Below are 26,782 nucleotides of genomic sequence, written 5' to 3'. Positions count from 1 at the left end.
CCTGTATCATTGCATCAAGACATCCCCCATCTTGTACTTGAATCCTCTCGCTATGAAGACCAACAATCCATTTGTCTTTTTTTACTGCCTGTGAATGTAATCTGCAAAACTCTGGTATGAATCTCAAATTGTTACTGAAGAGACATGGAATTTGAGTAACTCGGTGACTGTGAATCAGTAAATCCCACCCAGAATCCTGCTTTTACTCCAATGCATTCATTCTGGAGAAGACCCTTACCGCTGCACCACTCTGGTGATGAAGTCATCAGTACAGATGAGGGCATCGGATAGCCCTTTATACAGCTTACAGCTCACTTGCCTCGAGTCCACCACATCCATCACAACTGGCAAAACAAACAGCATTGAAAATTGAGATGAAATGGTAGTTGAAATGGAGAACAGACTGAGTACCAATTACTCTTTGGGAGCCTTCAAAATAACACATTATTCAGAACCAAGGCGACATTTAAAATAATTGAACAGGATGCAGAAAAAGTATAGAGGTCATCTTAAAATTATTTAGGCAAAGGGTATAGCTCTGAGGTACAGATTTGACCGCATATCAAGAAGTCCCCCAGTTCAAAGCTGGGTGCTCACTCCTTGACTTTTATTTACTGGAACTGGCAAAAAAGGGAGTTGTTAGAATCTAGAAACCACTGAAGAGGGAGGTGGAAGCAATTTCGATAATAAGTTTTAAAAGGGAGTTGGATAAATATTTGAAAGGGGGGGGAATTTGCAGGACTATGGGGAAAGAGCAGGAGTGGGGACTAATTCTTTCAAAGAGCTGGCACAGATACAAAGGGCTGAATGGTCTCCTTCTGTGCTGTCGGGTTCGATCATTTGAAAAGGCTCGCACCAGATGGTTGAGTGCACTGACCAGTACGAATACAGAAAGATCCCAGGTTCAGTCGCTGGTCTGTGCTTAGTGGGCCCAACTCGGATTCCCGTCATGGCTGGTCACCTAGTTTAAGCCTATTGATGAAAAACGGTCATTTGGACAAGATACTGCTGGGGCACTGTCAGCATAATCTGTAAGAAGTCTCACAACACCAGGTTAAAGTCCAACAGGTTTATTTGGTATCACAAGCTTTCGGAGCGCTGCTCCTTCATCAGGCGAGTGAGCCATTCGCCTGATGAAGGAGCAGCGCTCCGAAAGCTTGTGATATCAAATAAACCTGTTGGACTTTAACCTGGTGTTGTGAGACTTCTTACCGTGCCCACCCCAGTCCAACGCCGGCATCTCTACATCATGTATAATTTGTACCTTAGCAGCAGTCAGGGATTATAAATTCGGAGAAAATGGCACGCTGGGGGAAAACCTGCAAAAGTTGATCGCAGGTATTTTATAAGCAGTTACAAAAAAAAACCTGATGTTTCAGAACCTGATCCCAGCAATGAGTATTCTAGTAAACGGCCTTACATAGGATCACAAGTAACTAGTTAAAGATTTGAGACAGTAAAGCAACGTACCACAGACGAGCGAGTCATTGACTGGGTGTTGGAAGGACAGGCTGAAGCTGGTATCAGTCAGTGGACACACCTCAAACTGCAAACGACCAGGTAAATCTGCAATCAAACAATTCACACAGAATGATAAGAAAGCAGTGCAGGAAAGGAATAAAATTCCTTTCTTTCTTTTTTAAAGAAACAATTTCACAACTGTTCTGAGTAACAGACTGGAAAGTGGGTGCTGTTGTTTCTTTTCATTCCTGGAAATAGATCCCATCCCAACTTGACCAAGACAGTGTCCTCTTTCCCTTGTTAAGAAATTTACTTTGAATTGTCACCCAGTTCTTGGTGAGCACGAGTTAACAGAACCTTTATGATGAAATTCTTTGCGAGTGAGTAATAAGATTGCTTCCTCCTTTGTTCCAGTAAAATAAATTTCACAATTTCGCCAAACTACAGCCATTCTAGTAGCCTAAGGATTTTTACAGTAACCTCATTGCAGTGTCAAAATAAGCCTCATTTGTAATAAATTAACTTTAAAACTATACTGAACTCCATTCAGTATTCCAACTATGCTCCAACCAAAATCTAATTTCCTTGCTTCCATAATAAGTGACCCTGTGTGGAATGAGTCCAAACCTCACCATGGCAAGTTACACGATTGAATTCAGCAAATTTGGTAATTGTGGACAGAATTGTGTATTCGCATTGATCGTGACAGCTGCCCAGGCTGTTGTCAAAATACAACTCGTTTGTGAACAAACTTCAGCATAGGAAAGCCATAGTCAGCGCCTGACTGCAGTCACTTGTTGGTTCTGAATGCCCTCTGAAGTGGCCCAGGAAGCACTCAGGAAGAAAATCTGCCATTTCCTGAGGGCATACAGCAAGTGACGGACCACAAATGTGACCTTGTTATGTGACAGTCCATAAAAATTAAAAATTGACTGATGCTCTCGGAGTATGACAATACATAGTCCTGAAGATAGTGGTGATGTTGCTAGGCTAGCAACCCAGAGATTAGGTGGCAGGCTTCACAGCCAGGTTTGATTCTCGACTTGGGTCACTGTCTGCACGTTCTCCCAATGTCTGCGTGGGTTTCCTCCGGGTGCTCCGGTTTCCTCCCACAGTCCGAAAGACGTGCTGGTTAGGTGCGTTGGCCATGCTAAATTCTCCCTCAGTGTACCCGAACAGGCGCAGAGTGTGGTAACTAGGGGATTTGCACAGTAATTTCATTGCAGTGTTAACGTAAGCCTACTTGTGACGTGAATAAAAATAAATTAATTAATGCATGCTCTGGGGACATGGGTTCAAATCCCACCAGGTGGAATTTGAATTCAGTTAATAAATCTGCAATATAAAACTAGTCCCAGTAATGGTGACCATGAAACTATTACCGATTGTCATTAAACCCATCTAGTTCACTAATGTCCTCCAGGGAAGGAAATCTGCTGTCTTTACCAGATCTGGCCTTCATGTGACTACAGACACGCAGCAATGTAGCTGACCCTTAACTGCCCTGTGAAGTGACCGAGCAATCCACTCAGGTCAAGGCCAATTAGGGATGCGCCACCCATCAACGACACCCACATCCCATGAAAGAATCATAGAATCCTTACAATGCAGAAATCAGGCCATTCGGCCCACTGACTCTGCACCGACTCTCTGACGGAACATCTCACCCAGACCCTAACCCTGTAATCCCACGTATTTAACCCACTAATCCCCCTCCTTCCCAACACTAAGGAGCAATTCAACATGGCCAATCAAGGCTATAAAAGAAAAAAAAACAATACAAGTACACGATTTGAAAAGGCCCCAAAGCAGAAGCAAAGCAGGTAATAGGGACTGGAAAATCAAGCTAAACTGGATAGGTGAACTAATGTTTCTGGCAGGATCTCAGAAAGACCTTAAGTGGCCTGTCTTGGAAACAAGCTATACATAATGCAACCGCATTTTTAAAATGTTTTTAAAAAATCATTTGTTCCATTTTGCAGCACATTTGTTTGCATAATCTCATACTTTTCTTCTGAGTGCTTAATGGTAAACTTTCTGGAAAAAATGTTACACTTCCAATGCAGTATATTTGAGATAGCACAAGGTGACAGAAGGCAGTGTGGGATGATCAGCAGGCACGAGCGCTGGTATGTGCACACCCACTCTTTATACCTCAAACCATACCGGCTACAGGCCAAGTGAAACCGGCACTACAAACTCCAGGTCAGCATAGGCGGCGCAGTGGCACAGTGGTTAACACTGTTGCCCCACAGTGCCAGGGACCCGGGTTCAATTCCAGCTTCGGGTCTGTGTGGAGTTTACACGTTCTCCCCGTGTCTGCGCGGGTTTCCTCCGGGTGCTCCAGTTTCCTCCCACAGTCCCAAGATGTGTGGGTAAGGCTGATTGGCCATGCTAAATTGCCCCTTTCTGCGTCAGGGGGATAAGCAGGGTAGATACGTGGGATTCCGGGGATAGGGCCTGGATGGGATTGTTGTCAGTGCAGACTCAATGGGTTGAATAGCCTTCTTCTGAACTGTAGGGATTCGGTGATTCTATGAAGCCACCTGCAGGCTGATGCCACCTTCTGCAAGGAGACCGGCAACCAACCTGCAACACAGGTAGCACACCACCAAGTTAAAGTCACCTTTCCCACCATTACTTCCTGGAATGGCAAACAGCACAACAGCGAGTATCACTGAGCAATCAGGAGGTACAAGTACAGCGCCACTAAATCACCAGCCCACAGACTTGGATTTGTACTTCCAGTCATTATGCCAGCCAGTTGATTTTGTTGAGATACCTTGTCTCCCCAATTAGCCCTCTATGAATGGGCAGATCATATTTATAACCTGTATAAAAAGCTTTATTATCCACTTGCCCTTTCAGGGGCACTGGCATACCCAAATCATTGCCCTTTTCAGTGTTCAGCCCTAGCTGCCAGAAACTGATCATGAATAAGTTTATTTATTAGTCACAAGTAGGCTTACATTAACACTGCAATCAAGTTACTCTGAAAGTCCCCTATGCGCCACAGTCCGGCGCCTGTTCGGGTACACGAAGGGGCAATTTAGCATGGCCAATGCACCTAACCAGCACATCTTTCAGACTGTGGGAGGAAACCGGAGCACCTGGAGGAAACCCACGCAGACACTGGGAGAATGTGCAGGCTCTGCAAAGACAACGGGGCTGACCCAAGCTGGGAATCGAACCTGGGTCCCTGACGCTGGTGACCCGGGTCCCTGGCACTGCGAGGCAGCAGTGCTAACCACTGTGCCAAGTGAGGGGCAACCATGAAAAAACTTGGCAGAGCAGTTACGCTGCTGAGTGTTGCGCTTGCCGCACAGATGTTTCATTCGGCTCGGGGGCGTCACAACAAATTCATTTTGTCGCCTTTTCAAGGGTTAAAAATGTCACAAGGAAGTTGGTCACATGCATTGGCTTAGTCGCAGAAGCTATTTTCAACAATTAAATAGCAGAACTGACCAACAAGTTCCTGCTTTCCCCCCTACGGGGGCGGGTAGCAGATCGGGACGCAACAGTTTCTCAAAAGGACAAACACAGAATCCCAATACGCAGAACGGTCAGGTTCGTGCATACAAAACTTCCACATACCTTCCTTCAGCACAGTCCTTTTCACACAGCTTCCAATCAGTGTGTTGTAGGACACTTGGTGTCGGATAAGTTCCAGAATTTGAGGCACCTGGCCTGGGTGCCTGAAAGGGATTTTATGAAGCAGTGCACCCTGTAGACACCTTCCATCGTGGACTGGAGCGTCCTTGTTCAGGAAGTAGCAATGCTGCTGCCCTGGTAAAGACTGGCAAAACACCAACATCAAACTTTTAATTTAGTTAAATATATCGTGAATACCCATATGAGGCAGAATAAAACAGTTGAGTTTCCAGTTAACTTGCAGAGAACTTTTGTCAAAGATGTTACCCAAAGGAGGATATCTGTCAAAATGCAGGGCTTCCTTTATTTAGTTTGTTCTCTCCGACTACCCATTGAACCTTATTTAAACAGACAGAACAGCACGGTGGCACAGTGGTTAGCGCAGTTGCCTCACAGTACGAGGGACCCAGGTTCGATTCCCGGCTTGGGTCACTGTCTGTGTGGAGTCTGCACAATATCCTCATGTCTGCATGGGTTTCCTCCGGATGTTCCGGTTTCCTCCCACAGTCCAAAGATGTGTGGGTTGGGTTGTTTGGCCATGCTAAATTGACCCTAGCTTGGGGGGGGAACTAGCGGGATAAATATGTGGGGGTTACGGGGATAGGATGGGATTGTTGTCAGTGCAGGCTTGATGGGTCGAATGGCCTCCTTCTCGTACTGTAGGGATTCTATGATGAAGTCAACCAAGTGAAACAGTGAAAGACTGTGACCGCGATTCTCCCATCCCGCTCTGCTGCTGGGGGTGGGCGGGGAGGCACTGTGGGGCTGCCGCATGCGACTAGTTGAATATTGACACAATGCAATATTTAATTCAGGAGATAGAACCTCAATTTGCTCTCTTACTAAAAGTCTTGCTATTTTTACAGTTTCACAGAGATTGAGAGAGCTCTTTCATGTGAGGATGGTGAACATCAACAGGTTATTTAACTGTGGAGTAAAACAGAGTCAAATCTGACTTTGTTCTTACTAAATGCCCACACAGATGCATGCCCTCCAATAGGTACCTATGAATAGTATGGAAGAACACAGGCTGATACTTACACTCTCAGATCTTAGGGTGGTGGGGCTAATAGTGTCCCAGCTGAGGTCAGCTGACTCAGCACGGAAACACAAATCAGCTAACAAATAAATCAAAAGTAATGTTTGAAGTAATGAAGGGGGGTATAGCTCAGTGGTAGAGCATTTGACTGCAGATCAAGAGGTCGCTGGTTCAAATCCGGGTGCCCCCTTCATTGAGTTTATATTTTGGGCGGCACGGTAGCGCAGTGGTTAGCACTGCTGCTTCACAGCTCCAGGGACCTGGGTTCGATTCCCGGCTCGGGTCACTGTCTGTGTGGAGTTTGCACATTCTCCTCTTGTCTGCGTGGGTTTCCTCCGGGTGCTCCGGTTTCCTCCCACAGTCCAAAGATGTGCGGGTTAGGTTGATTGGCCAGGTTAAAAATTGCCCCTTAGAGTCCTGAGATGCGTAGGTTAGAGGGATTAGCGGGTAAATATGTGGGGGTAGGGCCTGGGTGAGATTGTGGTCGGTGCAGACTTGATGGGCCGAATGGCCTCCTTCTGCACTGTAGGGTTTCTATGATTTCTATGAATGTTTCAAATGAATCATCAGGATTATTACATGTGGATAAATGCCAGTAATATTGTCACTCACAGCATAAAACCGCATGTTGTGCTTCAAAGTTGATGCAGCGCCATCCTTCCCGGAGAGTACAAACTGCGTGATCAGTTCATAGAGTGGAACCAGAGTGGTGGGAGGATCGAAGAGCGGGGTACCTGTCCAAAAAGATACACGGTCATGGGAAGAAAGCAGAAAATCACATGCCGTCACAGAGTGAACTTGCGATTCTTCTGTTCAGACTGTGTATCGAATATAATGGACACAATTCCAAATTCTGGTTGACTTTTGAGCTAAAACGGCCATAAATTGTATACTCTATCCATTCCTTATAAAAAGAACATGGTGAAAATGTTACAGTAATTGCTCATATTTTAGACACCATAGTCCGTAATCTATTTCTGTCAATAGGGTGCAATAGAAACATGTACTTAATTCCCTTGTAGTATCCACTTTCACTACTAGATGGCGTGAGCATGCTTTTTAAAATTTAGCAGAAGATTGGCAAAAATCCAAATCAACTTGTGTTAAATTCTGCTTTGAAAACATTGTAAATTCAGACTTTATTTTTAAATTCATTTGTGGGACATGGGCGTTGCTGGCTGGCCAGCATTTATTGCCCATCAATCGTTGCTTCGAGGGCAGTTGAGAATTAACCACATTGCTGTGGCTTTGGAATCACATGTAGGCCAGACCAGGTAAGGATGGCAGATTTCCTTCCCTAAAGGACATTAGCGAACCAGATGGGTTTTTACAATATTCAACAATGGTTTCAGGGTCATTTGTAGATTCTTAATTCCAGACTAGATTCTTAATTTAGACTCAAGTGTTTGAGCCTGGACTAGGGGAACAGGACTGATTCAATTTAACAATCCAATCTTTCCCTGCCCAAATTCCTCTTTTTTTTAACCTCAGAAAAGTGTCGGGTAAAACCCTTCCACGTTCTCTGTGATGTGGGGCATGAATCTGCAGGGTGATCACAGAAATAGCCGATTCTGCTCCAGACCAAATTTTAAACAGAGATCAGAATCAGGAACCCAGAATCATTTTATTCTTTAAAAACGCTCCCTTGTCTATGGACAAGCTTCCCCAGCTGGGATCAGCTAACTCGACATAGATCGTGGAGTCAACCAAGCAGCACTTTGGCAGTTCCCAATGTTTCTAACACTGACAGTCTGGTTTCCTTTAGGGGACCCTGAAGGCACACTTGTTCCCTGAGCCCTAAGCTGTGGAACTCTTTCCCGAAGCCTCTCTCTCTCCCCTTCTTTAAGACACTCCTAAAACCTACCCCATGTCATCTGCGCTATTACCTCTTTATGTGGCTCAGGGTCACATTTTGATTGTTATTGTTTCTGTGCCATGTCTTGGGATTCTTCACAATATTAAAGGCACGGAATAAATGTGAGTCATTATTAAAACAGAGAAGCGTCAACATCAGAGAAAATACCATCATGTAATATCTCACAATGTCCTGAGTTAATAAGCACAGTGGCACATTGGTTAGCACTGCTGCCTCACAGTACCAGGGACCTGGGTTTGATTCCGACTTTGGGTCACTGTCTGTGTGGAGTTTGCACATTCTCCCTGCATCTGCGTGGGTTTCCTCCGGGTGCTCCGGTTTCCTTCCACACTCCAAAGACGTGCGGGTTAGATTGATTGGCCATGCTAAATTGCCCCTCAGTGACCAAAGATGTGTAGATAGGTGGATAAATGCACGGGGTCACAGGGATAGTGTGGAGGTGAGCCTGGAAATTTGGTGCCAACTCAATGGGTCAAATGGCTTCTCGTGCACTGTAGGGATACTATGAAATAGTGATCTACAAACTAAAAATATCGCAGTGAAACTTTAAAAGCAGCATACCGTGCTAACAGTAGAGTTTTGATCAAGGATACAAGGAAATACTTCAAACTTCCATTATTTAATGCTGCTAAGTGTTATCAAACTGGAATATGCAAAACCCTTGAAGGGCAAATATGATGGCACCCTGCACTCATGTTTCTCTCGCGACCGGGGCATGTAAACTAACCTAAGAAGTTCTGAAGTTTCTGAATGCAAAAAGCTGATACAGGAATTGGTTGTGGAAATTTTAGGAAAAAACAGGCTGGAAGATCCACACTGTTGGTATTAGTCACAGAAGAGAAGGAAGGTGTGCTGGAAGAGAAAAAAAGAGGCAGGATTACTACACAACTACCCAACAGTCAGGACACTGAGTCAGATTTACCTGCAGCACTTCAGAACTCTTAAGCTGTAAATGTTGACCAGAATCTTATTTAGTTAGTCAGTAACAAAAGAAAAGAGGAAATATTTTGTTTAAGGCAAAATAATAATTCTAATATACCTAAATATATATACACCTATATATAAATATTCTAATATTTATTGTAGGACACCCTTAATTTATCAATTCAAATTGCTCCCAGTGCTACCACCATTATATGTGTTTTTGCCAGAATTTAGATGTCTGTTTGGCTCCTCCATCACTAAATCAGAGGATTGAGTTCAGGTCCCACAATGGACTTGAGCGCATATATAATCCAGGCTCACACCTGGCACCATTCTGTGGGAGTGCTGCATTGTCAGAAATGGGGTCTTCCAAATAAGATGTCAAAGCAAGGTCCCATCAGCCTGTTCTTGTGATTCAGATGGATGGCAAAGATTGCACGACGCTCTTCGATCAGACGGTTCTTCTAGTGCCCAAGCCAACATTCATCCCTCAACCAGCAGGCATGAAAAACAGATGAACTGGTCATTAGTTCACTTGCTGCCTGTAAGCCTTTGGCAAAATGACTGACTACCAGTTTCTTCCATAACAATGGGTGGACTTGATAAAAAAGCTATGAAGCATTTTGGTATCCCTTGAGGACATAAGCCTCATTGCAAATGCAAACACCTTTTTTACTTCATCCTAGCACTGTGCAACATAAAATGCTAAATTTTGGAAAATGAAACCTATAAACTAACAGGTGACTGGTATTTTCAATAATAATTATGGTAAATAAAAAGAATAGACTTGTGCAAGACAGATATCTAATTCACTATTACTAGGTGGCACTGTGGCTTTTGACACAACCTAGTGTCATTGCCATGGGTGACACGGTGGCACAGTGGTTAGCACTGCTGCCTCACAGCACCAGGAACCCAGGTTCAATTCTGGCCTCAGGTCACTGTCTGCATGGAGTTTGCACATTCTCCTCATGTCTGCATGGGTTTCTTCTGGGTGCTCCGGTTTTCTTCCACACTCCAAAGGTGTTTAGTTTAGGATAACTGACCATGCTAAATTGCCCCTTAGTGTCAGGGGGATTAGCAGGGTAAATAGGTGGGGTTACGGGGATAGGGACTGGGTGGGATTGTGGTCGGTGAAGACTTGATGTGCCAAATGGCCTCCTTCTGCACAGTAGGGGTTCCATGATTTACTAGATGATATAAGCAAAAGCCTGGGGATTTGACAATAGGCTTCTCTTCCTTTTTAGGACTGGAGTTACAATCCCAGCTAATGTAAATACTAGACAACTTAGACCCCAGGGCTTGATAGATCCAAAATATTTTTTTTAAAACATGGAAGGAAGTGACTGAACAAATTCACAGGAGTCTGCTGATGAACTTTAACACAAATAAAATATTAACCAAAAAATGAACTATCTTACACGAGACAAAAGAGATGGGAAAGATCTCAGTACAAACACAAGATGACAATTCAAATTCCCACTATATCGTTGCCCCAGCGACACATAAACCAGTGAAGCACTAGTTTGACACAAACACCTTCTCATTTTGGACCGGCACAGTTGCAAATGGCTTTCTTCTGGTGAATTCCTGAGCATTCACTCGATACTTTTCACCCAACTTGCATCCTTCCCCAAGACACCCAAGCGCCACACTCTAATCATTGTTCCCTCAATAGCAGAGCAAACAAATGAATTCCCTAAACCCAGTCTTCCAGCAGCACCTTTGCTAAGGTGATCACTTTACTGAGTTCTATAACTGATTATTCAGTTAACTACTGACCCAATAGCCTTGACGAGTTCCTTCTCAGAGTTGAAAATCACTGTCTTCACTCCCTGACACACAGCACTGTCCGTCTCAACTCCTGTCTTGTTCTGTGTCTGAGAGGTTCACCAGATTGATTCCGGGGATGAAAGGTTTGGCATATGAGGAGAGATTAAGCAATTTGGGCTGATACTTGGAGTTTCTAAGGATGAGAGGGCATCTAATCGCGGTATATAAAATTTTTAAAAGGGATCGATAAAGTAAATGTAGACCAAATGTTTTCTCTTGTGTGGAAATGTAGAACAAGAGGTCATAGGTATAAGTTGAGAGGCGGTAGATTTAAAACTGAGATGAGGAGGAACTACTTCTCTCAGAGGGTGGTGAATTTGTGGAACTTGCTGCCCCATAGCGCGGGGGAGTCTGAATCGTTGAACGGTTTCAAAAAGGAGATGGATACATTTCTAATAAAAAAGGGATAAGGGGAGCAGGTGGGGAGGTGGATTTGAGACCAAGGAAAGATCAGCCATGATCTGATTGAATAGCGGAGCAGGCTCAAAGGGCTGAATTTGCCTATTTCTGCTCCTAATTCCTATATTCCTAAGTGTCACTAAATCACTGTCACGAGGCAATGTTAGAGTATTTTGACTTTCCCTCCCTCGTAGAATCAATGAACATTCAACCCCTTAGAACCCATCTCTAAGTTTGGGGTAGTAAGACCTCATTAAAATGTATATATGCAAACAAACTCAAAAGGCCTGATATTTTAGTCAGGAGTCTATCCAGTCTCCCAGGCACCAAGGCTCACAAACAACCTAAATGAAACTGAAACCATTTCACCTTTTTAACATACTTATATATCCAACTTAAAAATTATACAATGTTCATAATGGTGTGTGACATTAGAGTGCCTATTTTAAAATAATTCCTGCATCAAATTATGCAAATCAGCATACAAAACCGCAGAGAACATAAATTAATTTGCAACATCAAAGCATATTACATAAAATCACCAAAACGAAAGACAGGCTTGGTAAGCACCTAACGAATAGTTGCGCTCACGATGATTGATGGATGGTTTGTTATTGAGATGCAGCACACCCACTTGGATTGGCAATCAAAAAAACCTCTTCCTGCAGCCGAGGCTGCACTCGTTACAAATCGAATGTTAGTTTGAAGGGACTGTGGTTTTGTACCAAAACACACCATATAAACCCAGAGCTAAGATTCAACTTCCAGTCAGTCCCTTTCCCCTGCTCTATCCCCGTAGCCCTGCAAGTTTATTTCTCTGTGTATTGGATACATGATATGCAGGGCAGACTTTGGTTAAAAACGAACTGAGCTTTGTTAACGGTGTGTGATCTCTTCCATGGCTGCTTCGTCTCTCTATTTCCAACACTAGGTCTATTACATCATTTCCGGTGCATACACCAATACAGCATAGCTCCAATAGGAATAAATACAAATACATAACACTCTCATGTGCCCATCCAATTTCCTTTAGAAATCACTGATCGTATCTGCTTCCACCAACCCTGTAGGCAGTGAGTTCTGCGTCATTACCACTTGCCACATTAAAAAAAGTTCTCTTGCCCAAAACCTTCAATGTGTGTCTCCTAGCCCTTGTACCACCAGCTAATGGGAACAACTCTCCTTTGTCTACTCTACGAAATCTGTCACAATCTTGTCAACCTCTATCAAATCTCCCCACCCTTCTTTGCTCCAAGGAGAAGCACCCCGGTTTCTCCAACCTAACCTTGTAGCTAGAATCCCTTATTCCTGAAATCAGCGGTAAATCTCTCAAGGACCCTTGCATTCTTCCTAAAGTGTGGTGACCGGACTCCCAAGATGGTGCCGGAGTGAGGCGACTTCTTGCAAGCTGTGCCCTGCATACCTTCTATTTCTACCTTTTACTCTCGTTCCATGCTTCTAAAACTTCATTCTAACTCTTTTAAACTCTCTAACAAAGCTCTAATTCAATCTACCTACTTTGCAGCAAGTTGATCTTTCTCTACACCCTAGCTATGACTGTAACACTACATTCTGCACTCTCTCGTTTCCTTCTCTATGAACGGTATGCTTTGTCTGTATAGCGCGCAAGAAACGATACTTTTCATTGTATCCCAACACATGTGACAATAATAAATCAAATCAATATTCTACTTGTGGCTTAACCAAAGCTTTTGAAAGGTTCAGCGTAACTTTTCTGCTTTTGTACTCAACTTTACATATGAAGCCCAAACCCACGTGCTTCGCTAACTACTCAATGTCCTGTCACCTTCAAAGATCTACTTAGTGTTTGATTCTGGATTCAAGCTGCATTCACTTCATATTTGCAGTGTTACCAGCCTCCAGTTTATGGTGTAAATGCATATCGATGAGGACAATTATTAGGAATGTCATCAATCATTGCATAGCCAAGTTAGGAAAGTCCCTTTTAACACTATACTTAAGCTATTACTTCCAAACTGTAGCGCTTAATGAGCAAGGATTTCTTTAAGCCCAAATTCCCCATTCACCAACAGCATGTTTCCTTACCCTTTGTTGTCTGTGGGATGGGAGCCAGTGATCAGGGGAGCTATAGGCAGTTTGTACATTCCCGTGGGGCCCTCGATCGTTACAAATACATTCATGCCCAAGGAACGGGGAACTGCACAGGGAGAATAAAAACAATTAGCTGCAGAACTACAACAGATCAGAACGGAAAATAAACAGAAGTGCCAAATCCTTACTACTTAAATGTTTGTTACCTATAAAATAGCAATATACAAAATAATACACGGGTCTGAGCGTATCACAAGAACACTTGGAACTTCCACGGTTGAAGCAGTTTATAATACTCACCTAAACTTATTTATCAGTCTAAAAGGAAAGCTTTCGAACTGTGTTTTTCTAGAGTCTGGTACTTCCACCATGTGTATTGCATTTTCCTTTTATAGAAGTTGGGATTATGATTGTTGCACTCATGTGTTGTTTTTGATCACGTCACAGGAATTAAACATCTTGCCAAAGTTACAATACTCGGCTGACTGACGTAGGATTACTATAAAACAATCGCATTTTAAAATGGCCTAAATTAAGTCCAATAATCTCAGGTGTCCACAATGCTGGAATAGATGGTATGGCTTCAATATCAGATTGCCCTAGACAGCCAAAAGCATGGGGTGGCACGGTGGTTAGCACTGCTGCCTCACAGCGCCAGGGACCCAGGTCACTGTGCGGAGTGTGCATATACTCCCCGTGTCTGTCTGGGTTTCCTCCGGGTGCTCCAGTTTCCTCCCACAGTCACAAAGATGTGCCGGTTAGGTTGATTGGCCATGTTGAATTGCCCCTTAGTGTCAGGGAGATTAGCAGGATAAATACATGGAGTTACAGGATAGGTCCTGGGTGGGATTGTTTTTGACGCAGGCTCGATGGGCCGAATGGCCTCTTTCTGCACTAGAGGGATTCTATGATATGGGCCAAACGTAGATGGAAAATGTATAGACAGTTCCATTATTTTTTACACGGAATTAGGTGGAAGCGTGGAGCAGGCTTCTCAAATCAGATGATCTTACAGGAGAATTGGTTGGATACTCTTTTAATGAAGGATTTCACTGAAATATTAACCTACCTTTCACTGTCTGAGCTAAGAACAGGAACTAGAGCGAGATGCTGCCTTAACGTGGGCCACAAGCTTCCAGGGTAGGGGAAGTGGTTTGTGCTGGGACAGTGTCTATCCACACTACTGTGGTAGCCCATGAGTTGGATGCAAGGTAGGACTTATGGCAGGGCTGATAGCAGTCTGTCTTACAGCAGCCGGAAAATCTTATAGTCTCAGTGCGAATTCCCAACCGGATCCACAAAACATATCGTTTATGGCCCTCAGACCCAATATTTATTTAATGTTGTCATGAGCTCATCAATCCCTTAAGTATGTCACTCTACCCTGGTTTCTATTACTCAGCGAAAGCTGTGTCCAAAACCTTTAATATAGGAGGGGAGAAAAACAAATCACAAAGTAAAGTTTATTTATTAGTCACAAGTACATTAACACTGCAATGAAGTTACTGTGAAAATCACCAAGTCGCCATACTTGCGCGCCTGTTCGGGTACACTGAGGGAGAATTTGGCATGGCCAATTCACTTAACCTGCACATCTTTGGACTGTGGGAGGAAACCGGAGCACCCGGAGGAAACCCACGCAGACACAGGGAGAACATGCAAAGTCCACGCAGACAGTGACCCATGCCAGGAATCGAACCTGGGTCCCTGGCACTGTGAAGCAGCAGTGCTAACCACTGTGCCATTGTCTGTCACAAAATGGAGTTCCTTCCAAAAATAACCTGTAATTTATTTGGAGATGCACATACATTAGTTACGTCTAAGGTTTCTGTAAGAAAAATCGTCAATTCTATAATGGAATAAGTCCAGACACCATAATACTAATTGCTGTGTCTAGTTTTTCCTTGGAGTGGGTGCACAGATACAAGGGCAAAGACATCGACAAAACTTCAAATCACTTTTGAAATGGACAAAATTCTAACTTGTATATAGTCTTTGGCTGCTGATACATTTGATTCAAAATGAAATCGGGGGATTAATCCCCCCTGCCATTGCTCGGTAGGTTCCTAGATAACACAGAGGATCCTCAGCACAGACAACATTACAACTGGACTAGATAGAGGAAATTGCATCAAAAACTCCATTTATCAAGAACTCACTGTCCTGGATGTTACTCATCCCAGCCCATTAATTTTCTACTGACAATAAGCATACCATTATTTTCATTAAGGTTCAGAGATGCACCAGTTCCCTCTTCAAACTGGTCATAGGGAGAGATGTAGTACTTTAAGTTCATTAAGTGTCCTGTAAAATCAAGCAAAGATATTTCGACTCAAAACACATCCACCATTAAACAAATCGGTGGAAACAAAATTGAAAGCACAGAAAATACAAAGATCAATTAGCACCTGAAAGATAGCTTTGTGTGGTATCTTTCATCTCTCTTAATGAAGGATTTCACTGAAATATTAACCTACCTTTCACTGTCTGAGCTAAGAACAGGAACTAGAGCGAGATGCTGCAGAGCTGCTGCCTTAACGTAGCCACAAGCTTCCAGGGTAGGGGAAGGGGTTTGTGCTGGGACAGTGTCTATCCACACTATTGTGGTAGCCCATGAGTTGGACTTGTGGCAGGGCTGATAGCAGTCTGTCTTACAGCAGACCATTTTAAGCAGTACACTACTGCAAATGGTCAATTTACTCAGCAAACATACTCTAAACAAACTTTAGCAAACAAAACTCATGACCAAAACTACAGCAACATCTCCCAATAAAAAAATGGTGATTTGCCTAGCAAAATTCAGTGAGTGAGGCTAGTTACAGATACAAATTTTATGTATGTCAGCCCCCAGCAGCACAGTCACCAGGTACGACTGACACGGGAGTTACCTGATCATTCCCACTCTGACTGGGCAGATTCACAGAATACTACAGTGCAGATGAGGCCCTTTGGCCCATCGAGTCTGCACTGACGCATGAAAGGCCCTGACCTGCCCACCTAATCCCACTTGCCAGCACTTGACCCATAGCTTTGAATGTTATGGCGTTCCAGTACTCATCCAGGTACTTGTTAAAGGATGTGAGGCATCCCGCTTCCACCACCCTCCCAGGCAGCGCATTCCAGATCGTCATCACCCTCTGAGATATTGCTCAAATCCCCCCGCAACCTCCCACCCCTCACTTTTAACTTGTGTGCCCTCGTAACTGACCTTTCAACAAAGCGGAACAGCTGCTCCCTATCTACCCTGTCAATGCTGCTCATAATCTTGAACACCTCAATCAGGTCACCCCTCAGTCTTCTCTGCGCCGGAGAAAACAACCCAAGCCTCTCCAAAATTGGTGTTACTATTTGTAGTCATGGGGAAGAACGTTAAACTAAAAAACTTAAAAGATTGCTAACAGTTCTGAGACTACCTGGAGCTTTACAAATATGCAGACGAATTCCATTGCTGCTATTGTTTCAGTGGTATAACACAGTTAAAATCAATCACCCTCATGCCAAGCTGTTTATCTAGATACTGTCCTGAAATAAGCACAGATCAAATATTGAAAGTAACATACCACCACTCCTCGGGGTAAGATAACCAACACTTCCTTGAAGTATTGTATCAAGGTTACTTGCATTTGTTGCTAATCTACAACATGAAGAATAAAAAAGTTTTAATGACAGGATTATGAAACCAATGTTGCAAAATAACATTTCTAACTGATAGTCTGAAGGATTTTCTGAATTTTTATCATATTCCAATGCTCCCATCTAGTGCATTCATAAATAATGAAGACCCTGTTTTGATATCCAGCTCCGTTGATGGCTTAGTCAATTCGAGTGAGAAGCCAGACAGAACATAGAACATAGAACATAGAACATTACAGCGCAGAACAGGCCCTTCGGCCCACGATGTTGCACCGACCAGTTAAAAAAAAAACTGTGACCCTCCTGACAGAGGCACTAGGATATTCCCTGTTCTGATGCCTGGAACAGCGAGTACTCCACATGAGAGTAATCAGCCAGAATTTGCACTCCTAATTACTATCCATCTATGAAGATGGGGAGGCGATGGCCTACTGGTATTATCGCTAGACTATGAATCCAGAAACTCAGCTAATGTTCTGGTGACCTGGATTCGAATCCCGCCACGGCAGATGGTGGAATTTGAAGTCAATTTTTAAAATTCTGGAATTAAGAATCTAATGATGTCCATGAAACCATTGTCGATTGTCAGAAAAGCCCATCTGGTTCACCAATGTCCTTTAGGGAAGGAAAGCTGCCTTCTTTACCCAGTCTGGCCTACAAATGACTCCAGAGCCACAGCAATGTGGTTGATTCTCAACTGCCTTCCAAGGGCAACTAGGGATGGGCAATAAATGCTGGCAGCCAGCGACGCCCCATGTTTCACGAACGAATAAACTAAAAGATTTGCACATGGCCACCGGGTGAAGACAGGAACAAGCTTGGCCTCTCCACAGTCCACAGGAATTAGTTGCTGCTACTAAAAATATTCTTCGACAGAGCTGCTGTCACAGTGCACCATGGCTCATCTTTAATCCTATCCTTCAATTCCAGTTAACCTTTAGGAGATTGTTCCAAGATTCACCACACTTTTTGTGGCATATTTTATGTCGAATATGGTGACTTGATTGCCAAAAGTTTACTGGGCACTGAAATCCGATTGGACAACACTGCCCTAAAAGATCTTAACTGGAATGTTAAATCGGCTACAGGGAATTGGCAGAGGTTAGAGTTCCAACTCTTTTCCAGTAATCCAACTGGAAAATGTATGAGCATTTCAACTGGGCTTGAATGTGAGGCCTCTATGGAACAGCGGCATGGTGGCACAGTGGTCAGCACTGCTGCCTCACTGCACCAGGGATCCAGTATCAATTCCGGCCTTGGGTGACTGCCTGAGTGGAGTCTGCACTTTCTCCCCCGTGTCCGCGTGGGTTTCCTCTGGGTGCTCTGGTTTCCTCCCACAGTCCAAAGATGTGCAGGTTAGGTGGACTGGCCATGTTACAATTGTCTCCTAGTGTCTCAAGATGTGTAGTATAGGGGGATTAGTGAGTAAAATACATGGGGTTACGGGGATAGGACCTGGGTGGAATGCTCTGTCGGAGAGTTGGCACAGACTCGATGGGCCAAATGGCCTCCTTCTGCACTGCAGCAAATCTATGATAAAGGCTAGCCAGGCAACATACTCTGTCTCAGGACACACATGCCACTTGAGTGCCAGTGGAACTGTCCTCTCAGCACGAATCAGCTATCTTCTGGAGCGAGAAATGTTTATATTTGGGACGGGTTTCATAATTAATGTGCTTGGGTGAGGAATTTCAACGTCAATCACAGCAACCTGCAAACCTTTAGCATCAGTTCATAATCTCTGTACGAACCGTTTTGCATCGATAATCAGATTTCAAATTAAAGCTTTCAGTAATTAGATCACTACTAGGAACACAAAGGAAACAATAAAAGCATAAATACAACATATCTCTGATTTAGGAACCCACTAATCACAGCTGCGGGAAGTATCAATGCTCCTTTCACTTCACTGTAGCTGCACGTCGACGTTTAAGAATCTGTACTTGTTCCAAATCAATCCCACACAGGTTCTTCTCGCCCCTCGTGAAAAGCCACTGCATTTACATTACACAGAATTATTTTCAACGATCTTATCTTTTGCATTAAATCATTCTGATCCCATTCGTCACAAACCAATCTCAACAATAGCTGCATCAAACCACAGAAGTGACTAGTTACCTGAACATGTGTGCCATCTTTGAAAGGTCAAGCTCTAGGGACTGTAGAGCCAGGTACATCTTAGTTTTCAGCTTACTGCAGGACAAGAAATGAAAAACTGAGAATGTAACATACCCCCGATTCTCATCTATGCTGAAATATCTCCAGGGAGTCAAGCAGTGATCTGTGCTGCAGGCAGCAGTAAGAGGTGTACACTGATCAGGGGAGAAGAGCCTTTTCTCCATAGCTATCTTTGTGTTCTATATTACTCTTCTACGGGGCTATTGAGACATTCCATACAGCTGTTTTTTACGGCTATGCACAGTGGTTAGTACTGCTGCTTCACAGCGCTAGGGACCCAGATTCGATTCCCGGCTCGGGTCACTGTCTGTGTGGAGTTTGCACATTCTCCTCGTGTCTGCGTGGGTTTCCTTCGGGTGCTCCAGTTTCCTCCCACATTGTGAAAGACGTGCTGGTTAGGTGCATTGACCCGAACAGGCACCGGACTGTGGCGACTAGGGGAATTTCACAGTAACTTCACTGCAGTGTTAATGTAAAGAACAGTACAGCACAGGAAACAGGCCCTTCGGCCCTCCAAGCCTGTGCCGCTCATTGGTCCAACTAGACCATTTGTTTGTATCCCTCCATTCCCAGACTGCTCATGTGGCTATCCAGCTAAGTCTTAAACGATGCCAGCATGTCTGCCTCCACAACCCTACTTGGCAGCGCATTCCAGGCCCCCACTACTCTCTGTGTAAAAAACATCCCTCTGATATCGGAGTTATACCTTGCCTCTCTCACCTTGAGCCCGTGACCCCTCGTGATCGTCACCTCCGACCTGCGAAAAAGCTTCCCACTATTCACCCTATCTATACCCTCCATAATCTTGTACACCTCTATTAGATCTCCCCTCATTCTCCGTCTTTCCAGGGAGAACAATCCCAGTTTACCCAATCTCTCCTCATAGCTAAGACCCTCCATACCAGGCAACATCCTGGTAACCTTCTCTGCACTCTCTCTAAAGCCTCCACGTCCTTCTGGTAGTGCGGCGACCAGAACTGGATGCAGTACTCCAAATGTGGCCTAACCAGCATTCTATACAGCTGCAACATCAGACTCCAGCTTTTATACTCTATACCCCGTCCTATAAAGGCAAGCATACCATATGCCTTCTTCACCACCTTCTCCACCTGTGCTGCCACCTTCAAGGATTTGTGGACTTGCACACCTAGGTCCCTGTGTGTTTCTATACTCTTGATGGCTCTGACATTTCTTGTATAACTCCCCCGCTACATTAGTTCTTCCAAAATGCATCACTTCGCATTTATCTGGATTAAATTCCAGCCTTACCTGTGACTAATAAATACACTTTAACTATCCTTAACTTTACATGGGTATCCTTACAGAATGCTTCTTCTCAACTATTAACATTGAATTATTCTCCAGTGGACAAAATATTCAAAAATAAAAGGATACAAGTAGAATTGCAGACAAAAAGCTCAGCCAGCCACACCTCAGTGATAACTTCACTATCTGACATTTTTTTTTATTAACCATTGGTTAATGTCCCTAGACTCCACCACCGTAATCATACAGTGATGCTTATCTCCTTCTATGGTAGTCATGATGTGGAGATGCTGGCGTTGGACTGGGGTAAACACAGTAAGAAGTTTAACAACACCAGGTTAAAGTCCAACAGGTTTATTTGGTAGCAAAAGCCACACAAGCTTTCGGAGCTGCAAGCCCCTTCTTCAGGTGAGTCTCACCTGAAGAAGGGGCTTGCAGCTCCGAAAGCTTGTGTGGCTTTTGCTACCAAATAAACCTGTTGGACTTTAACCTGGTGTTGTTAAACTTCTTACTGTATCTCCTTCTACCCAGAGAAAAAGAAACATGAAACCAGGAAACAACAGTTATCTTTTAAACTGCAGCAAAGGTAAAAATCAAGGCATTAAGATACAATTCCTTCCTGTGGCTACAGTATGTAACAGGACTGGCAAGATTCACGATCTTGAATTGGCTCGCACATGGGTACAGCAGATCACATTAGTTCACTACAGTATCCCTGCATCTAAACGAGACACGTTAAACTGATTGTCTGGGTACAAACAGTAAATACATTACAAGATGACTCTTATTTTAGTCAGGGTGTATTATAACAATTTAAAAATATGCATGTGGCACTTTAGCGAGTAAGTGCAAAAACGCTGTAGTTATTACTCAGCCGTGCAATGGGTTTCACCCCACTGGAGCCTCCACTTGACTCATTTCAGGAGAGAGAAGTTTCGACTCATGAATGTGTTCGAAAAATAATTCGATGATACTAAGTCCAAGTCACCTTGCACAAAATAAGCTTGTCGTATGTTACAGTTTGCTTGGCAGCAAGACACGTTCCCAGCTAGGAAAAAGTCTCCGCCTATTTTCTGGAAGGCCACAGAAGATCCCTTTATTCCAAAGGAGGAGGGGCATAATAAGACAAGATGGAAGATGGGAGTACCTCACTACCCACTCCAGGCATCACAAGTGACCTAATGCAATGTTGTCCCAGACAGGCGAAAGCCACCCGTACAACCCTAACTCTCCCTGGGCGCAACGGTGGCACAGTGGTTAGCACTGCTGCCTCACAGCACCAGGGAACCGGGTTCAATTCCTGGCTTGGGTCACTGTCTGTGTGGAGTTTGCACGTTCTCCCCGTGTCTGCGTGGGTTTCCTCCAGGTGTTTAGGTTTCCTCCCACATTCTGAAAGACGTGCTGGTTAGATGCATTGACCCAGACAGTAATTTCACACTAACTTTATTGCAGCGTTAACGTAAGCCTTACTTGTGACTAATAAATAAACTTTAATTTGGGCGGCATGGTTGCACAGTGGTTAGCACTGCTGCCTCACAGCGCCAGGGACCCGGGTTCAATTCCGGCCTCGGGTCACTGTCTGTGTGGAGTTTGCATATTCTCCCTGTGTCTGCATGGGTTTCCTCCGGGTGCTCCGCTTTCTTCCCACAGCCCAAAGATATGTGGGTTAGGCTGATTGGCCATGTGAAATTGACCCTAGTGTCAGGGGGATTAAGCAGGGTGAATATGTGGGATTACGGGGATAGGGGATGGGTGGGATTGTCAGTGCAGACTCGATGGGCCCAATGGCCTCTTTCTGCACTGTAGGGATTCTATGATACTAGCTTGTGATCACCTTGGTCCCAAGTTTTGTGATTGGCAGTGCTAGATCAACATAAATGTTAGCATATTTGCACCAGGTCTATGTATTTCTGCAAACAATTACAACAACACTTACGAATTAGTGAAAACTTGGGGTAAAAGAGATAAAACGTCCGATACTTACTTGTCCCCAGGGAGTTTATATAGATTGACGAGACCTTTAAGATGTTTCGAGAATTCCAAAAAATTCTTCTCTCTGCAATACAATAAAAACATTAGCTTCCATTATCAGGAAAGTACAATATAAAAGCAATGCGTGAAGAAAGGAGCCTACACCTTCCAAGGTATATTTATTTCCCTTTCTATAACTTCCTGAAGTGATGACTCTGGCGAAGAATGGTAGTGCTGCAATATACCGAGGAATGATGGAACAAGGATTCAACTGTTCCGCTCCTTTGAGCTGGTCCGACATAGGTACAGGTAATTCACCATAAATTGTGAGGGATGGGGGAATGAATGGAGAGCGTTCTCCTGCTGTTGTCTATCATCTACTGGTGGACCTAGTAATAGACCAGCCCGGCCTCCCCTTCCATTGACCATCACAATGTGGCTGACTCTTTAGCGCACTCAGAAGTGGTCCAGCAAGCCACTCAATTCAAGGTACATCAGGGATGGGTAACAAATGCCAGCAATGCCCACATCCCATCAAAGAATAATAAATAAAAAAAGCTAGCAGTCTGTTAGGAGAAACAAAATAGCAAAACTGCCCTGCCCAGCACCTTCAGCCCATTGTTTCAACCTTCTCAGCTGAGAAGCAACATGAATTACAAAATCAATGCAATGCTATTTACTTCAGAAACTTGAATATCATAAAATCACACACTTCTTATATTATAGAAACACACTTAAATGGCAACATTTAAAAAGAGATTTTCAGCTTATTTCTATATTTGGTTACAGGAGAATTCGATAAATGCTGCTCCATCCCAGTATCCGAATTGGTTTTCTGCGCTCACAAGTCACTGCTTCCCTGAGTCGACGTCTCACTAATACCGACCAGCTCTACATATTTACCATCCAGATTGGTTGACGGCCTTTACTCCCATCATGAAGACTTTAAATTATTCACAAAATGGAAAATATCAATTCCATCAGCTGTTCAAAAAATGCCTTACCTCAGGTATTGCACCAATTCTTGGCAACTCTAGGAAAAACATGTTTAAAAACATCATGTAAAGATATTTTTTTTTAGAAAAAGTCTGGCAATTGCAGAAACAAGCATTTAAGCATTTGGGTGTTGAGTTTCTCATTGAAAAGGTTCTTCCAATTATCATTGTTTATTTTTTAAAAATTCAACAACAGAATTTGCATTTAAGAAACAGCATTTTTAAACTTGTCAGTGTTTGCAGAATCCCTTAGTGCCCTGGTGTGCGTAGGTTAGAGGGATTAGCAGGGCAAATATGTGGGAGTATGGGGATAGGGCCTGGTGGGGATTGTTGTTGGTGTAAACTCGATGGGCCGAATGACCTCGTTCTGCACTGTAGGGTTTCTATGATTCTAATCATTGCATAAGGAAGCCATTCAGCCCATCGAGTCTGCACCGACCACAATCCCACCCAGGCCCTATTGCCGCAACCTCTCATATTTACCTCAAAACTAGGGTTAATTTAGCATGGCCAATCAACCTAACCCGCACATCTTTGGACTGTGGGAGGAAACCGGAGCACCCGGAGGAAACCCACACAGACACGGGGAGAACATGCAGACTCGGCACAGACAGTGACCCGAGGCCGGAATTGAACCCGGGTCCCTGGTGTTGTGAGGCAGCAGTACTAACCACTGTGACACCGTGCCGTCCCACCAAAAATAAACAAGGCTCCCAGATATGACAGGCCATTTTAAACATTACTATGCACTGCTTTTGCACCGGTACTTCAGTGCAGTACTGAGGGAGTGCTGCACTGTTGGAAGGGTCACCTTTTGGACGGAACCAAAATCAATGTCCCATCGCTCCTCTGAGGTGGTTGTAAAAGATCCCATGGCACTATTCCAAGAGTAGTGATGTCCCCCTGCTGTCTTGGCCAACATGTATCTTGTAATGATCACCGCCAAAACTAGATTATCTAGTCATTTTTTTAAACTGGTGTAGAGACTATTTCCTCGGGTGGATGGGGCTATTACAAGGGGGCATAACTATAGGGTTCATAGTGGGAGATATAGGAAGGATATCAGAGGTAGGTTCTTTACGCAGAGAGTGGTTGGGGTGTGGAATGGACTGCCTGCAGTGATAGTGGAGTCAGACACTTTAGGAACATTTAAGCGGTTATTGGATAGGCAGATGGAGCACACCAGGATGATAGGGAGTGGGATAGCTTGATCTTGGTTTCAGATAAAGCTCGGCACAAGATCGTGGGCCGAAGGGCCTGTTCTGTGCTGTACTGTTCTATGTTCTATGTCACGTACCCGACAATACAACGCCAACTACACTACAGAACTACTTCACAGGCTGTGAACTGCTTTGAGATATCTTATGGTTATGAAAAGTATTCATAATTACAACTACTTTCCCCCCTTTATTTCTTTGACGAGGTTCAGCTTGGCACACTCAGAAAAAGGTGAAATGACACCTTGATGGGGGAGGGCTACAATATCGGGCATTGTTCATCCCCTTGGTGGAAACTCAGGGGTGTCATTTGTGGTAGCTCTCGATACACTGCACGCCTGGGTCACAAATAAAATGGAGTTTTACAGAATCAGAGAGCTTTTCAGCATAGGAGTCCTTTAATTCCTTCACACTTGTACCCACTCTCGGAAAGAATGTTAATGTAACCTTGTTTCTCTGCCCTCTCTCCGTGATCTTTTTATTTTTCTCTGCAATGTTTTCAATTTGAAAATTAATATGGATTTTACTTCCATCGGTGTTTCAAGTAGCTCATTCTATCCTCAGTAAGAAGTCTCACAACACCAGGTTAAAGTCCAACAGGTTTATTTGGCAGCACGAGCTTTCGTGAGTGCCACCTGATGAAGGAGCAACGCTCTGAAAGCTCGTGCTACCAAATAAACCTGTTGGACTTTAACCTGATGTTGTGAGACTACTTACTGTGCCCACCCCAGTCCAATGCCGGCAACTCCACATCATTCTATCCTGTAACAACTGTGTAAAATAACACCTATCCTTTCCCTTCATTCTGTTGATGATCTGAAATTGATGCCCCCAGTTACTGAGCATTGGAAATAGTTATTTTTCTGATCTGCGAAAATCGCTCAGTTTTGCTTCCAAACTCTTCAACATATCCTTGTATTAATGTCTTTCCTATGTGCTTACCTAGCTTGCCATTGAATGCAGCTATGCAATAAGCCTGAACTTACTACTTGAAGTTGCGATTTCCACATTCTAACCACATTGAGGGTAAATTTATTTCTCCCGAATTCCTTATTGGATTTATTACTGACCATCTTTGTATGGATAAAGTACAAATAGCTGAAGATGTGTGACTACAATCCTAACAAAGGTTAGGGGTTCCAAATGTAAATGAGTACAGTTATCTGTTTTACAGACAGCTCTCCCACACTTAAGGCTACGTAGCTCCCATGAAGCAACATGAAGTCCGAAGTGGAGAATTTTAACTGAGGCCCAGATCACTAAGTGGGAAGGCAGTGGAATAATCACAGAACCCCGGTAGAAAAATAACGAAAAGCTTACCACGGGATTTTCTCCGTGGTGCGCCACCTTGACATCACAGACTTGCCCCGTTGAATCCAGGAGCACTTCAACATAGAACATGTCTGAAGTAATGTAACACTCGGTACCTGAAGGACTCAGGTGAGAACCAAGGCTGGATGAAAGAGATGGATAGACTGGGATTAGGCACCTTAAAAACACTTTCATTGCTTAGTAAACAGCCTGAACTGTGGCAGATCAAGGAATTAATTCGGCATTCAATGCAGGGTGACTTACCCATTCTGTCTGGCAATCGACTCCAGACGGTCTGTCATTGCAGGCAGAGACATGACTGAAGAAACAGTGAGTATGAATTGAGAGTTAGCATCAATGTGAAGATTCAGAGAAAACAAGGGCGACATTTGAATTTGTATGGTGCCTTTAAAGCAAGTTTGAGTTTTTAAAGTTTATTTATTAGTCACAAGTAGGCTTACATTCACACTGCGGTGAAGGTACTGTGAAAATCCCCTAGTCGCCACACTCTGGTGCCTGCTCGGATACACTGAGGGAGAATTTAGCATGGCCAATTCACCTAATCTTTGGACTGTGGGAGGAAACCGGGGCACCCGGAGGAAACCCAGGCAGACACAGGGAGAATGTGCAAACTCCACACAGACGGTGACCCAAGTCGGGAATCGAACCCAGGTCCCTGGCGCTGTGAGGCAGCAGTGTTAACCACTGTGCCATCATGCCACCCCATGCCGTAGAGACAGCAGATCAACTTGCTGGAAAAACTGGGCTTTGAGATGACTTTTGATGGTGGAGAAAGAGCTACAGAAGTTGCAGGAGGGAGTTCAGAGAATAGGGCTGTGGGGTTATAGATCATAGAATCCTACAGTGCAGAAGGAGGCCATTCGGCTCATCGGGTCTGCACCGACCACAATGTCACCCAGGCCCTATCGCCATAACCCCATGCTGTTACCCTAGC

General features: G+C 44.0%; 1 protein-coding gene and 1 non-coding gene across 2 annotated transcripts in view; one reads left to right on the top strand and one right to left on the bottom strand.

Moving 5' to 3' along the window:
• Positions 1-26,782, bottom strand: part of med1 (mediator complex subunit 1) — a 48,525-nt gene that overhangs the window by 7,550 nt on the left and 14,193 nt on the right. Inside the window, exons 4-16 of the mRNA XM_078224136.1 lie at positions 26,092-26,146; positions 25,837-25,969; positions 23,309-23,337; positions 22,318-22,389; positions 19,008-19,082; positions 16,817-16,890; positions 15,471-15,560; positions 13,251-13,362; positions 8,755-8,879; positions 6,764-6,885; positions 5,056-5,257; positions 1,471-1,566; positions 239-344 (exon numbers count right to left, since the gene is read on the bottom strand). Of these exons, the coding sequence (XP_078080262.1) occupies positions 239-344; positions 1,471-1,566; positions 5,056-5,257; positions 6,764-6,885; positions 8,755-8,879; positions 13,251-13,362; positions 15,471-15,560; positions 16,817-16,890; positions 19,008-19,082; positions 22,318-22,389; positions 23,309-23,337; positions 25,837-25,969; positions 26,092-26,146 (1,291 nt within the window). The remainder of the gene's footprint in view (positions 1-238; positions 345-1,470; positions 1,567-5,055; positions 5,258-6,763; positions 6,886-8,754; positions 8,880-13,250; positions 13,363-15,470; positions 15,561-16,816; positions 16,891-19,007; positions 19,083-22,317; positions 22,390-23,308; positions 23,338-25,836; positions 25,970-26,091; positions 26,147-26,782) is intronic.
• Positions 6,270-6,341, top strand: trnac-gca (transfer RNA cysteine (anticodon GCA)). The gene has a single exon. It is a non-coding gene; the product is annotated as a tRNA-Cys (tRNA).

The sequence above is a fragment of the Mustelus asterias genome, chromosome 11 (assembly GCF_964213995.1).
Source record: "Mustelus asterias chromosome 11, sMusAst1.hap1.1, whole genome shotgun sequence".
Taxonomy (NCBI): domain Eukaryota; kingdom Metazoa; phylum Chordata; class Chondrichthyes; order Carcharhiniformes; family Triakidae; genus Mustelus; species Mustelus asterias.
This window is presented reverse-complemented; position numbering and strand designations above follow the sequence as displayed.